Consider the following 15,282-nt stretch of genomic DNA (forward strand, 5'->3'; position numbering starts at 1 on the left):
GGCATCTCCACATCCCCAACAGTTATTTTGTGGTCCGGGAAGTAAATACCTTGTTGCAGCCGTCTAAACAGACCAGAGTTCCTGAAAACACGAGCGTCATGAACCTTGCCCGGCCATCCCACGTAGATGTTGGTAAAACGTCCCCTGTGGTCCACCAGTGCTTGCAGCACCATGGAAAAATAGCCCTTTCGGTTAATGTACTGGGTGGCTTGGTGGTCCGGTGCCAGAATAGGGATGTGAGTTCCATCTATGGCCCCACCGCAGTTTGGGAATCCCATCGCTGCGAAGCCATCTATGATCGCCTCCACGTTTCCCAGGGTCACTACCTTTGGCAGCAGTACATCAACGATTGCCTTGGCTACTTGCATCACAACAACCCCCACGGTAGATTTGCCCACCCCGAACTGGTTCGCGACTGACCGGTAGCTGTCTGGCGTTGCAAGCTTCCAGAGGGCTATGGCCACTCGCTTCTGTACACTCAGTGCAGCTCGCAACCGGGTGTCATTGCGCTTCAGGGCAGGGGACAGCAACTCACAAAGTTCCAGGAAAGTTCCCTTCCGCATGCGAAAGTTTCGCAGCCACTGGGATTCATCCCAGACCTGCAGCACTATGCGGTCCCACCACTCAGTGCTTGTTTCCCGTGCCCAGAATCGCCGTTCCACGGCATCAACATGACCCATTGCCATCGTGATGTCCTCGGCGCTGGGTCCCCTGCTTTCTGAGAGGTCTGTGCTACTCTCAGACTTCAGGACATCACCGCGGTGCCGTAGCCTCCTCGCCTGACTTTTCTGCATCTGCCTCAGGGAAAGGTGTATGATAAGCTGCGAGGCGTTGAGAGCGGCCACAACTGCAGCGATGGTCGCAGCGTGCTCCATGCTCGCAGTGCTGTGGCATCCGCGCTGTCAATGACTGGAAAAGTGCGCGAACTGATTTCCCGCCGGCGCTTTCAGGGAGGGAGGGCGGGAGTGATGGACGGATGACGACAGTTACCCAAAAGCACCCTCGACACATTTTGTTACCCAGAAGGCATTGCCGGCTACACCCAGAATTCCAATGGGCAGAGGGGACTGCGGGAACTGTGGGATAGCTGACCACAGTGCACTGCTTCGAATGTCGACGCTTTCACCGTTAGTGTGGACTCACAAAGTCGAATTACTGTCCTTAGTGTGGACACAGACGTTCGACTTTGCAATATCGATTCCAAAAATTCGATGCAAGTAAATTCGAACTACTCTCGTAGTGTAGACAAGGCCGTACAGGGATGTTTGTGCTCACGCTGTTAGTCATAGCAAACACAGTCTGGGGCCAGATAGTCCCTTGTGCTATTGCCCCTTTGCAGGGCTACGGAGGGGGTTACACAGCGACACTGGGGCAACCAGTGACACCTAGGACACGGAGGAAACCTACTACTCCATCCACTGCCACCTTTTATTGAGTGATGTTCCCACGGGAGGTGGAATTTGAATGAAATCTCTTTAATGCAGCAGTAAACTTGGTGATGTTTCTTACTGCAGAGGATTGTTATTATATATTTACTATAGCAGCAACCAGAGGTTCCATCATGCTAGATGCTCTACATACACACAGTAAGAGACAGTCCCTGCCCCAAGGAACCTGCAGTCTAAACCAGAGGTTCTCAAACTTTTGTACTGGTGACCCCTTTCACATAGCAAGCCTCTGAGTGTGACCCCCCCATATAAATTAAAAATACTTTTTTATATATTTAACACCATTATAAAAGCTGGAGGCAAAGCAGGGTTTGGGGTGGAGGCTGTCAGCTCGCGACCCCCCATGTAATAACCTCATGACCCCCTGAGGGGTCCCGACCTCCAGTTTGAGAATCTCTGGTCTAAACAGACAAAGGAAGGATTGGGAGTGAAGCCCAGAGCAACTGAATAACTCACCCCAGTGACGGTAGCAGGGCCAGGAACTGATCCCAGATGTCCTGAGCCTTAGCTCAGTGCCTGGGCTACTAGACCATTCTCACATTTACTGCGTGTCACAGAAATGACTGTGCCCAGAAAGCACAATTGCACTAGCAGCCTCTGCAGAAGGGTCAGAGCAGTTCTCCTAACTGTGCTGCCTCCAAATCAGAGGACAGGTGGTCAAAAAGATCCAAAATCGCCCTGCTATGAGCACGAAACCTCCGATTGAAACAAAACATTTCAACATTCTCCACTTTTTCATTTTGGCTCAGTTCAACGTCAATCAGTATCCCCTAGCAGCTATGGTGTCTCATGGGAGTTGTAGTTTGAGTGCCTTATGCCCCCATTCTCTTCAATTGGCTGGATTCTACAGCAAGACAACACCTCCCACAATGCACTGCATCACAGTACATCATGGAAGATGTAGTCCAGCCTGGGAGTCCAGCCTATAGAGGCAAATGGGGGCATGAAGATACCAAACTACAATTCCCATGAGGCAATATGGCAGTTTTGGCAGACATTAATATCGAACTGTCCCAAATTGATACACTTCAATTCTCTTTGACAAACTAGAATATTTTTGTAATTGTTCAAGCACAAAAAGAAAGTCAGAGCCATCACAGTACAACAGTCGGTCTTCTTTTCTTCCTCTCTGTGCACTGTCCTGTCCCATCAAACACTAGGGTTACCATATTTTAATTTAAAAAAAGGAGGACACTCCATGGGGCCCTGGCCCCGCCCCAACTCCACCCCTTCCCCGCACCCAGCCCCGCCCCAACTCTGCCCCTTCCCCAAAGTCCCCGCCCCAACTCCGCCTCCTGCTCCTCTCCCTCCCCTGCTTCCCGCGAATCAAATGTTCGCGGGAAGCCTGAAACAGGGAGGCAACAGGGAGGCAGCAGGTAAGCTGAGGCTGGGGTGGTGGTGAGGTGCGGCCCTGTCCGGCCCCCCCGACCGAGCGGCTCCCTCTGGCGGCCGGCCGGCCGGCCCCAGCCAAGGGGGTCTGGCCCCGGCGTCTGCCGCCCGGCTCGGCTTGGGCCCTGGGGCGCCGGCCCTGGTTGAGGCAGAGTGGCTCCGGCCCGCCCTGGCCCCAGCGGCTCCAGCCCAGCTCGGCTTGGGCCCCGGTTCCGGCCGAGCACCGCCGGATGGCGGCTCCGGCCCGGCACCGGCTCTGGCCGAGCACCGCCGGCCCCAGTGGTTTGGGCACCCTTGGCCCCGGTTCCGGCCGAGTGGCTCCGGCCGAGCACCGCTGGTCCCAGCGGCTCGGGTACCCCCAGCCCCAGTTCCGGCCGAGTGGCTCCGGCTGAGCACCGCCGGCCCCAGCAGCTCCGGCTTAGCTTGGCTCGGGCCCCAGTTCTGGCCGAGCGGCTCCGGCCCGGCACCGGCCCTGGCTGAGCACCGCCAGCCGAGCACCGCCGGCCCCAGCGGCTCCAGCCTGGACCCAAGCCCCATGACCCCTCCCTCCCTATTTTCCTGGACATGTCTGGCTTTTTGGGATTTCCTCCCAGACAGGGATTTGAGGACCAAAAAGCCGGACATGTCCGGGAAAATCCGGATTTATGGTAACCCTATCAAACACTCCCTGAAAATAGAATTCACTGGGTTCCTAGAAATTACTCTATACATATGCATGCTGTCATACTATATAGCTCCCTATTGGGAAGCTATCTATCATAACAAGTCTGATTCGAGGTTGACCCAACCCAAAACAAAATATTTAGTTTCAATTTTCCCAATAGGAAATTAAAAAAAAAAATAATAATTCAGCAACACTGAAATTTTCCCATGGAAAAATGTTGATTGTGCAAATTTTTCCATATATATAAAACCCCGCAGTGTGATGGAAAACTCCTGACCAGCTCTAGGGGCAACACCAAATCAAGTTAATTTCAAGGAATGGGCTCCAAGCCGTTTCAGGTGTGGCCCCAACCCCTGACTGCTCTACCAACTGTTGTGGCTTAACAATCTTGTTTCCTATTTTGACCAATGGCTCTCTCTCCCTGTTACTGTGCCCAAGGTTCATAAAAACAAGAGGGGCAATGCCTAACTAAGGCTCTGATCCTGCAATGGGATAAGTACAGGCAATTCCTCGCACTAGTGCAGATTCCTAGTCAGGACGGCCTGCACGGACCCTTTTGCAGGATCGGAGCCTTGCTGATTATACAGGGGCGTGATGAAACCAACAATACACAAAGCAGAGCAAATGGAAAAACGAACAAACCAAGAGACAGGGGTGGAGGTGGGGGCACATGTTTATCTCCATGCTCTCTCGGTTATAGACATCTTGTTCTGCGTAGCAGCGATAGAGAAACCTTTTCAAACAAACAGTTCCTGCTGGTGTCCGTTCCAGTGCGGATGTGTTCAATTAGTCACACACATGACACAACATCATCTCTGTGTCACTGACCCTTAGAAGGGGAGATAAGGGGTCAGAGACCAAGATGCGATAAGAAATTACATTAAGTAACCTCATGTAGACACAAGTCAGTGTGTCACTGGAGGGGACAGAGACGCCCTGGAAGAGGGTGCTATATATAGAGAAGCCGGAGAGCAGATCTGGGCACCTCTCCATTCATCAGTGGAGTGCAGCATTTCACCCAGCCTTTCTGGCAAGTGAAAACAGTTCTTTTGCTGCCCTTCTGTGAGGGAGGTAACAGACAAGGATGGATGCTGGACTGGCTGGGATCCTGAGTCTCTTTTTAATCCTCTCCATCCTGTGCTTCATGCTTTGGAAAAACAACTGGAAACGAGACCAGCTCCCTCCAGGACCAGCCCCGTGGTTCCTTCTGGGCAACCTGTGGCAGAAAGACGTTCTGCCCCTGCACAAATCCTACCAGAAGGTAAGGGACTTCCTTGCAGGCTAGTCTCACATTCCTGGCCTTGGGATGCCCTTGGTAAGTTGTTCCAAAGGCTAGGTACACTCTAAAACGTAGGCCTTAGTTCTCCACCTATCTGTGCTCAGTTGGTTACAATATTCATTGTTTGTCACAGATCTTCCCCAGTATTCAAAATCCCACCCCTATTGCAGCTTTATGGCTCTTGGAGAGATTGTCAGTGATTTCTTTAGCTGATTAACGGAGCCCTCTCTGTACCTCTGCCCCTAGCTCTACAAGAAGTATGGTCCAGTGTTCACTGTCTGGCTTGGCCCAAAACCGGCTGTGGTGCTCTGCGGGTATGATGCGGTGAGAGACGCTTTGGTGGGTCACGCTGAAGAATTTGGTGGACGCGCTGCCATTGCCATTCATGAGAGAGTGACGGACGGATACGGTGGGTGTTTGGGTCTCTCCTCTTCTAGGTTATTTTATTGCGCCTTGGATTTATGGTGAAGTCCCTGACTGCAGAGATCTGAGAAGAGAATGGATGAAAGCCCTAGACAAGAAAGGATGTCCTAGTGTTTAGGGGACTTGCCTGCGCCTTGGAAGATGTGGGGTCAATTTGTTGCTCTGACACAGACTTCTTATGCACTCTTGGGCGAGTCACTTAGTCCCTCTGTGCCTCAGTTCCCCATCTGTACAATCAGGATAATAGCACTGCCCTGCTTCACAAGGGTGTTAGGAGGATAAATACATTGAAGATTGTGAAATGTTCAGCTAACAGGGTAATGGGGACCAAATGCATACCTACGGAAAACAGCAGTCCCCAAGGGTGTGGCATTTCCCCACCCCTTATGCAAGGGACAAAGAAGAGCTAGTCAAAAAAGACCATTCTAAGAAAGTTTTCAGGACTTGATTTCATTCTGTTTGGCTTGAAATGGTCTTTTTCACAGTTTTTCATAGCATTTTTTCACCAGGTTTTCCGTAAATGAAACATTTCCATAACTATTTTTAATTAAAAATGTGAACAATTTTGTTAACCTCAACAATTTTTCACAAAGGAAGCAGCTTTCACTATATGTGGATTCTGGCATGTTACATAGAATCACAGGCCATCTTAAACAGAGGCATTTATTAAATAAAACGAACTACAGACCCAAACAAACAGACTTCCACACAGGTTGAGTTCCAGCTTTGTCACCCTTGTTTACCAGGAACCACATCCTGTCTGGAATTTTGTACAGCACACCCTAGAGACATCTACTGGCTGAATGATATGCTGCTCATAGTTAATTTTCCAGAAGTTCTGGACTCTTTGTCTTTAGTAACCTGCTGTGGGTTTTGACAGTCAAATGATAGATTTTTAACTGCATCTTTTCAGGGCTCGTCACTGGTAATGAGAAGAAATGGAGAGAGCTCCGCAGGTTCACAATCGCTACACTGCGGAATTTTGGGATGGGGAAGAAGACAATGGCACAGCGGGTGCAGGAGGAGGCTCAGTATTTGGTGGAGGCGGTAGCAGACATGGAAGGTAATTTGAACCCTATTCATTTCAATGTGCTGATACAAATAGAAGATACAGAATAGCCTTGTCTCAAGAAGCAACTCATATAAGTAAATGGGAGAGATCTTTATAGGAATAGGGACCTATGCCCTTACCTTAAATGATTAAGGGCCTGCTGGAAAGCCCTTTGAAATCAACGGAACGACTCCAGTGCTCTGAGCCAAGCTTTTGGGCCCAGACCCTCCAAGCTACTGAGGAGACTAACTCCTATTTAAACTCCTAAATACCTTTGAGGACCTGAGCCTTAGCATTCCTCCCTTCCTTCCTGACAACCTGCTTCTGTAAAATAGTCAGTGCATCACTGAGCCTGGATGCAGATAGGGTAGCACAAATGCACCCAGCACAGTTATTGCGGGAGAGACTGGGGATGGACCCTGTAGCTTTTGCCCACAAATCGGATTGATATTGGGTAACTCTCATAGAAAGGTTCACTGCAAAAGGGAAAAAAATCTGAAGCTAAATTTCACAAGGCGACAGCTGTGAGAATAACACATTTCACTCTGAGTCCCAGCCCCTGAATGCACTTCCACCTAAAGAGCTAAGAACTGTGAGGACCCCGCAGAATGTTCCTATGTTCCACTGGATGATGTATTTTTCCACATCCAAAGAGCAAACTGATACTTTCACCCAGAACGATCTTTAGTTTGGGTGCTCTCTTAAAATAAGAGAGAACAAAAATGTAGTGTCTCCCTGAGAGAGCGAGAGAGCACAGTATGTGCGTCTCCTTTGACAATCTGCACTGAGCTCTGAGTACAAAAATGGCAGCAGAGCTCTCCACAGAGGGAGGGAGCGTAGAAATGTAAAGCACAAATAAAAACAGAAGAGTTACATAGCTAAATATGCCACGTGCTGGACTGTAATGAGTAGGTGAATGAGTTCCTTCCTTCCTCCCCGCTACAAGAAGCACAAAGACAAAGCAGGTTTTCTGTGAAGATCCAGAGGTGAGAAATGGGCCTCCTAGATGCCAGCAAAGGAGAGGAAGTCTTCTGGACCCCAAGCTCAGAAGATTATGGGTGGGGTATTTATTGGGCATTCCTACAGAGAGGGTAGGAAATCTGTGTGCCCCTTCTCAGTCTCACCGTGCAGGTAGGAGTGGATGGGGCCAGGGAGCTGAGTGAGTCATTGGAACTTTCTCTGGACAGAGACTGGGTGGGACTCTTTATCTTGGTGGTTTTTAGATTAAAAGGGTTCCATCCTAGGGTTAAATGTAGTGATGGGCAAGAAGGGCATTATGTTTACAGGGGCAGGGAGGAACTCGGCTGCAAACAAACCAGAGATGCATGTTGCATTTGACTCTATTCGTTGTGCTCTCCCTTGCCTCCATGGATGCCGCAGGTGAGGCGTTCGATCCCATATCCAGCATCAGGCATGCTGTTTCTAACGTGGTTTGCGCCGTTGTCTTTGGGAGTCGTTTCAGCTACAGAGATGAGGCCTTTCTGGAGCTGTTGGGCATGATGGGGAACTACAGCAATTATTTCCTGTCTCCCTTCGCACAGGTATGTACCAGCGCCTTCCCTCTGAGCCCATGGGGTACCTCCCCTCTGAGCCCACGGGGTAGTTCTCCTCTGAGCCCGTGGGGCGCCTCCCCATTCTGATACATCTCCCCGTTCAGTTCAACTCTCCTTAACATCAGTGGCAGCTGGATGGATCCAAAGCCTTCTGCAGCTAATGGAGAAACTCACTGACTTCAAGAGCTTTGGATCAGACCCCTAGGCCCTGATACAGGGAAGCAACCCTCTTCAATGCATGTGCTTCAGTGGTGCCCTGAGTGAGGGCCATGAAGAGCATTTTCCCTCTTCCAGCCCTGCTGTGCATCAGCTGGTCCTGTGCAGTCCCAGGCCAAAATCTTCCAAAGTGGCCATTGAGTTTTATGGGGCCTCCATTTTTACTGGCCACTTTTGGAAACGCAGCTGTCAAAGGTGTGGCTGATCGGAGTGAGGTGTTGTCACCCTTGGATCAGGGCTGGAACCACATGTGACTCCACATGTGAGAGAAATGATCAAGCCCTGCCACCACATCTTGGGAGTCGGGGGGATGAAAGGGGTGCACCCACTATCTCAGAACAGCCCTATCACATCTCCTGTTCCCAGGTGTACAACACCTTTCCTGGCATCATGCGTTACCTGCCGGGACCACACAACAAGGTCTTCAATGAAAGTGAGAAGTTGAAGAACTTCATCCGAAAAAGGATTGACTCTCACAAGCAGACCCTGGAGCCAAGCTGTCCCCGGGACTACATTGACTGTTTCCTTATCAAGTCAGAGAAGGTACAGCAGGGCCTGAATGCCTTGGGGCTATTTCTAACTCTAATGACAGTAACAAGCAGGGACCCCATTCAATGGGCTTATACAACATTGCATTCAGACCTAGGTACTGACTGATCAGCATGTTACGGATTAATAGATGAAGGGACATCATAATCCCAGCCTGGCACCATATCTCCAGCTCAGCCGGTAAACTGAGGCTGGGTGCTAGAGTAATAGCAGACTCCCAATCAAGGGCTTTGCTATGAGACTGGCCTGCTCTGAGTCTTAGCTAAGCGGCATCTTGGCCTAGCAGCTAAATCTGGGATTTAGGTGATCCTGGTTTCTCTTCCTCTCTCTGCCACTGCCTGCCTGTGAGACCTTGGGAAATTCACTTTCCTGCTGTTTGTTATTCTGTAAAATATCAGTAATAATTCCTACCCCCCAGGCTCGTGGTGAGGCTTAGCTGCCATTCCCAAAGCACTTTGTGATCCTAAGACAGAAGTTGCTACTCGTGAGCTAAGTGTATTTTATAGAACTATCTGGGGAGGTGGATGCTGCTCAGGGCTATGAAATGCCGAGGACCCCAGATAATGCTGAGGGCGAGGCGAATCCCAAAGCATGCCAGAATCCAGCAAAGCTGCTGTTCACAATCAAATGAACCCCTGTCTTCACTGCCTAGAGCTCTGGATGTGATCCAAACTCCCATCACAGGCATGCTGTGCAGCCTGGGGATGATTTTACAGCGTTCACTTTCTTCACATCCACCAAGCCACCCCTCTATCCATTTCCAGGGAAAGAGCACGTCAGGGGATGTATTCAGCGATGAAAACCTGCTCATGGCAGTGTTTGACCTCTTTGGTGCTGGGACAGTGAGCACTGCCAATACCCTGTTGTTCTTCTTCTTGGTGATGGCAAAGTTCCCACAAATTCAAGGTACAAAGAACGGAGGTTGTGGGGGGTAGGGGGGGAGAGTTTCTTTTCAGTGGGTTTAAGCCATGATGCAGCAAGGGGACTGATTCAGATTCTCTCCCTCTGAGTGTGCTCAGCTGAAGTGCCCTATAAGAACAGACTAGTAGGTCCTCTTAACACTGTCCAAGGACCCCTGTGCTGTGAGGGGCTTGTGCAGAGATCTTTGCTGGATCAGGCCCATTACACACACACACACACACGCATGGCTGGATGGTTACGGTACTGTACAGGGTCTAGTCACAGTTCGCCCTTCTCTCCTCGCACCCTGCCTGAACAGGATACACTGACTGAGCCGGGGTGGGTGCCCATGGCATGCTCTGCAATATGTGGCTACCAGGTGCCAGGATAACCAGAGAGAGGCTGAAGCAGAGCTCTGCGTTTCCTGGTGCCTGTTCGGGAACGTCTCTGCACTGCAATCGGAGGTGCTTGCAGCCCAGGCTGGCACACCCACGCTAGTTTTAATCTCATTAGTGCGGTTAAAAATAGCAGTGAAGACACAGCAGCTCCATGAGCATGGACCCAGGGGTGCTTGGACAGCCCATGCCGCTGCATCTTCTTGGCCATTTTTAGCTAGCGTGGGCAGGCCTACCCGGTTGCAATCTCACCTCTGGCTGCCTTGTAGACATACCCTCAGGGGCTAAAACCAGGCCTTTCACTCCGGTTAGGCTGCTCTGTGTTTAATCTCCAAGCTCCCTCACACCGAAGACAAGGGGAGGTCAGTGCAGCAGCTTTACAAAGCAACAGCTCTGAGTCTAATCCTTTGCAGCCAGGGTCCAGCAGGAGATCGAGGAGGTAGTGGGGGCGACCCGTGTCCCCAGCATGGAGGACCGGGTGAGGATGCCGTACACCAATGCAGTGATCCATGAGATGCAGCGCAGCCAGAAAGGGCAGATCGAGAACTTCCCCCGGGCAGTGACTCGGCGCACAGAGTTCCGAGGCTACATCATCCCCCAGGTGCAGTAACTCCTCAGGACGCTCTCAGGGGAGGGGTGGAGGGCGAGCCTTGGACTGGAGCTGCATCCCCTCCCCACCGAATTGTTTGCTTGTTTGTAAAGGTCCTGGCTGTTTCCCAGTCTCTGGCAGCACCGCACTTTTCAGCACAGCGGGCAAAGGGTTGTGACTCTCGCAACTGATGCCGCTTCGAGTTTGTGGCGAGTGTGATTCCACCTGCTTTGGGTTCTGATGATCTGAACTCACCTCTCCCCATGAGCCATGCTGCTGCAGCCCAGAGCAGCACAGGTGCTCCAGCCGGGCCTGCCTTTCTCCCCATGGCAGGGAGCTGCTAGACTGACAGCCTGTGAGATGCTGGAATGTGCTCCCCCCCCCCCCCCCCCCCCCGATCTCCTGGAGCCTCCGGCCATGCCGTAAAGCCCATCTGTTTCCCAAGCATGTGAAGTGAGGGTGGGCTACAGGCCCGGGCTCATGTGACTTTCCTGTGTCCAAGTAGGCGGGGCAGCCCTGTCTGTTAATCTTTAAGGGGTCAGCACCCTGAGCTTCGCATGGGCACCTCTTGGGGTTTTTATAAATCTAAAATAAATAATTCCTGGCCTGGTCTCAATTTCCTGCGACACAGCTCTGGCTCCAAGCCAGCCCTGTGCAGAGGGGCTACACAACAACGAAGATTCACTTAAGCCTTCCCTGAATGGGATGTCAGTTGTTACTTTCCTTGGCCCCTTTATTTACCTTCTGTGCACAACCAGACTTTCCAGCTGTCTCCACTGCAGGCTGCTTCTCCGCTGATAATCAAGGTAATCCATTACCGTATTTAATGTCTGCTTTTCCTGTCTCCTTCTATCCTTTATCTTCACAGGGCACAGCTGTTATTCCACTGTTCAAGACTGTGCATTCAGACCCAAAGCACTGGAAGACTCCAGAAGAGTTTAACCCAGGTCATTTCTTGGACGAGAAGGGGGAATTTAGGCCAAACGAGGCCTTTATGCCTTTCTCTGCAGGTAAAGCCTGGGATTTACAAAGGTCTCTGGCTGCTTTTTGCTGTACAATGAGAATGTGTCAATGACCTGGCTCCTGCTCCCAGCAAAGTCAACAGCAAAATGCCCGTCTGAGTCTGTCTTCACTCAAAGTTAACTCAGGCTCTTCCCCAGGCATTGTCCCTAACCCCCCTCCTGTCCACACATGACCCACGCTCACTCAAGTGTAAAGATGCTTTCAACCCCACATAGCTGGCCCAGCTCAGTTTATAGGCTAGCACTTGGGTGCTGCTTTCACTCGGGCAGGTAACCTGCCCACTTTGCAATGAGGAGGCAGGTTAAATCACTAGAGTGCTGGTGGTCCCCCAGTTCCTTCCCACAGTTCCCCTGTGTGTTTGGAAGGACAGACAAGCTCACCCACAAGTCACTGGGAAAGAATCACAGAGCAGCTCAGCTCACTGCAGCACCATGGGATGTGCCCCCCAAAATCCTAGCAACTCACACAGGATTTTTTATAGCACCAGTGAGGACAGAGCAACTCGGGTAGGGATTTTCACACCCAGGCAAGGCTAACCCTGGTGCCGATCACCCATGCTAACTCTGCAATGAAGTCATATGCTAAGGAGAGTAGGATGGGAGTTCTTGGGGTATTTCTACACTGCAATATATGCCCAGGGTTCACACACAGGCTCAAGCCTACATCCCTTTCTGTCTACACACAACTCATGTGAACCCATGGCTTGGACCTCACAGGGGTGCAGGGTCAAGCCAGGAGCCAGGGTCCAAGCTCTGCAGTGTAGACGCATCCCCACTGGATTCGTGCTTTGGGAGTCCACCATAAGCATCCCATGACCAACTTCCTTTGTCCTCTGGACAGTCAAGTTTGGTAGACAAATTTTCCCACACTGCACCTCAAACAAAGGGCTACATTTTGGCCACATTTTGAGAGGGAGCTAGGAAGTGTCGGACCTGGATGGTTGGACTTGGGCCTGCATAATGCAGTGGAGATGGTGGCGCCCCAGCTTGGGACCCAGGGTTCAGCAATTCCTAACCTTGGGTTACAAATGTGTGTAGATGCTCAAGCCATAGGTTAACAAACCCAGGGTCTGCTAACCCTAGGCTTACATTGCAGTGCAGACATACCCGGGAAGTGCATTTCAACCCTGGCCTATGCACCAGTTCTGAAGGATTAACTGGGACTGAAGTGGTGCATGAGCCTTGTGTTGGCTCCTTTGCAAAGGGCCGAATTTCACCATGATCACGGCTTGTAATAAGCATTCCACTGTAGGGTAGGACAATTATGTTCCCAAAGCCACTTCCAGCTCGTGCTGAGATGTTCAGTAAGGGATCAGATTGCAAATGACTGCATGTGGTGGTTCAGAGGAAAGAATTTCACACTTGTCTGGATGCTGCTTGTCTGCAGATAAGCAATGCTTGGGGAGGGCTGATTATACTATGTGTAAACTACACACACTCAGGGGAATGCTCTGTTCCCCTCAAGTGGTGGCAGAACCCTCTAGGTAGGTTGATGGAGCTACTACAACGTTACCTAATGGAGCTGAATCTTTTAGCTCAGACATTAGCAGAATATGCTTTTAGACTCTGAGGTTGCAAGTTCAATTCCATCTCCCAGTGATCTGACGGGGGAGGGGGATGCAGTTTTGTGTCACCTGTTTTGGCATTACACGCCAAGCACAACTTGTTCTGTCTTTGCAAGTTAGATATTTTGGGTAGGATTTTCAGAAGTGCCTGAGGGAGTTAGAGGCACAAGCCCCATTGAAAGTCAATGGTAGTTAGGCACCTCATACGGTTTTGAAAATCTCTCCCCTTGTTTCTGGGAATGTCAGATTTGGGACGCTCTTGGTTTCACTTGGAGGGATTATTTGGGTGGCATGATCAGGTTGGCCGAAGTGGGGATTTGCCCAAGTCTGTCCTTGTAACAGGATTCCATTCTGCTCAGATCTCACAGAAATCTCTCATTGATCATGGCAAAAGACAGATAAATAAATACTCCCATCGCCCAGTCATACAGCAAACCAGTGGTAGAACTGTGTGTGGAATCCCAGAGTCCTGGTTTTCATGTCTGTCTATGAGGCTTCAATGATCTTCCGATAAAGAACAGCTGTGGGGGCCCTGAATTATTGCTCATACAGCATAGGAGGAAGGGCCTTTGGCCATTAAAGTAACGTGTGGTTGTGCTTTGTTTGGGTAGAGGGTAGGTTGGTGGGTCTCTGAACCCATGCCTATTGAACTCAAGAGAAAGCCTCGTATTGACTTCAGTGGGTGTTGGATCAGGCCTCTAGCCTGTTTCTGTCGGTCTGTCTCACTTCCTTTTCTTTCCCAGGAAAGCGGATGTGCCCAGGGGAAGGGCTGGCCCGGACGGAGCTGTTTCTCTTCTTCAGCACACTGCTACAGAACTTCACCTTCAAGCTAGCGACTGATCCCAAAGAGATGGACATATTATCTCTGTGGGTGGACTACCAGAACAAGGGGCCATACTGTAAATTCCACCTCATCAGGCGCTAAGCGTCTGCCTGAGAGTGTGAGCAAGAAGGGAGAGAGTCGCTTAGAATATTCAAAGCAATTGGGATGTACTGGGCTGGAGAAATGAGAATGCAGAGGAAACATCCACGGTGTGCTAACAATTGATTGTTGAGAGCAAGGGTGGTTAAAGTGTTGGACCGGGGCTCAAAAAATCAGGGTTCAGTTCCCACTCCGACACAGACTCACTGTGTGACCTCGGGCATGTCACTTAATCTCTCTGTGCCTCAGTGACCCATTTATAAAATGCAGATGACAATAGTACTGTTGTTCTCCCACCCTGTGTCTGTTTTTTCTACTTAGACATAATGGCGACTGTCTCTCTTGCTAAATATTTGTACAGCATCTAGCACAATGGGAACCTAATTTTGGCTGGGGCCTTTATACCCTACTGTAACAGAAATAATACCAACCACCCCTGGATTGTCTCATCAGTGTACCCTGTTCATTGTTTCAAATCAAGAACAATGCAAAACAAATTCCCTTCACTGCCCATGTCTACTGCAAACACCTCTTGGTGGAGGCAGATGATTGTACAGAAAAAAGAGGATTTAAAAATAAAATACAAGCTTTAAAACTGCACTAGCAGGCTGGGGTTTTAGTTTCAATCGGTGCAATTTTCTAAGTCAGTCAGTGACTTAGGCTCCTAAGTCCCATTTTCAAAAGTGATTTAGATACTAAGGAGCCTAGAGACCTAGGCTCCTAAGGGTGAGATTTCCAAAAGTGCCTAGTTAGGTGCCTCACTTCCATTGAAAGTCTATGGGAATTAGGCACCTGGGTCATTTAGGCATTTTTGAACTTTTTACTCCACATCTTTAGAGACATGCCTGAGGCCATGTAACTAGCAGGCAGAATTCTTAATAAAAACACCCCTGGTAAATATTCACACACACCCACTTACTTGTCAGTAAAATAATTTGTCAATAGGCCGGGATTTTCCCACGGCAGAACATACCGGTATTCATGTAAAATTCTCCCTAGTACTGAGGACTCACGTGAGGCCTTCCAAGCCCCCTTGAAGCCCTGTGGGTCTTGCATGTTCTCTTGGCACCGGACTGAAGTTCATTCATAATGAAGACCCAGCACATTTTCAAAAGCAGCCTCTGATTTTGGGTGCCCAGCTCACCAGGGTAAGGGAGTGGAGGGCCAGGCCCAGGTTCCCGTAAATCCTGGACTGGGTTGTCATGAAAGGGGCTGCTGGCTCCATTGCAGGTACAAATTTGTGACTCAACCCCACTTTGATCCTCAGATTTGCTGTGTCACCGGCTCTGCTCCTTTGTACCGGGAGGGTGGACTGGA

The 15,282-nt window shown here is 50.2% G+C and overlaps 1 protein-coding gene across 1 annotated transcript; it reads left to right on the plus strand.

The window, feature by feature from the left end:
* Window positions 1-4,448: 4,448 nt before the first annotated feature.
* LOC117887460 (cytochrome P450 2C5-like) lies at window positions 4,449-14,565 on the plus strand. Its single transcript, XM_034790108.1, has 9 exons — window positions 4,449-4,762; window positions 5,027-5,189; window positions 6,117-6,266; window positions 7,635-7,795; window positions 8,390-8,566; window positions 9,337-9,478; window positions 10,281-10,468; window positions 11,325-11,466; window positions 13,787-14,565. Exons 1-9 carry the CDS (start codon window positions 4,586-4,588, stop codon window positions 13,966-13,968), a joined length of 1,482 nt encoding a protein of 493 aa, XP_034645999.1. The 5' UTR covers window positions 4,449-4,585; the 3' UTR covers window positions 13,969-14,565.
* The last annotated feature ends 717 nt before the right edge of the window (window positions 14,566-15,282 follow it).

Source organism: Trachemys scripta, chromosome 14, assembly GCF_013100865.1.
Source record: "Trachemys scripta elegans isolate TJP31775 chromosome 14, CAS_Tse_1.0, whole genome shotgun sequence".
NCBI classification, from domain to species: domain Eukaryota; kingdom Metazoa; phylum Chordata; order Testudines; family Emydidae; genus Trachemys; species Trachemys scripta.

Coding starts and splice junctions, on each gene's coding strand:
- LOC117887460 (XM_034790108.1), top strand. CDS start 4,586: ATGGATGCTGGACTGGCTGGGATCCTGAGTCTCTTTTTAATCCTCTCC. Junction 4,763..5,026: donor TGCACAAATCCTACCAGAAG/GTAAGGGACTTC, acceptor CTCTGCCCCTAG/CTCTACAAGAAGTATGGTCC. Junction 7,796..8,389: donor TCCTGTCTCCCTTCGCACAG/GTATGTACCAGC, acceptor TCCTGTTCCCAG/GTGTACAACACCTTTCCTGG.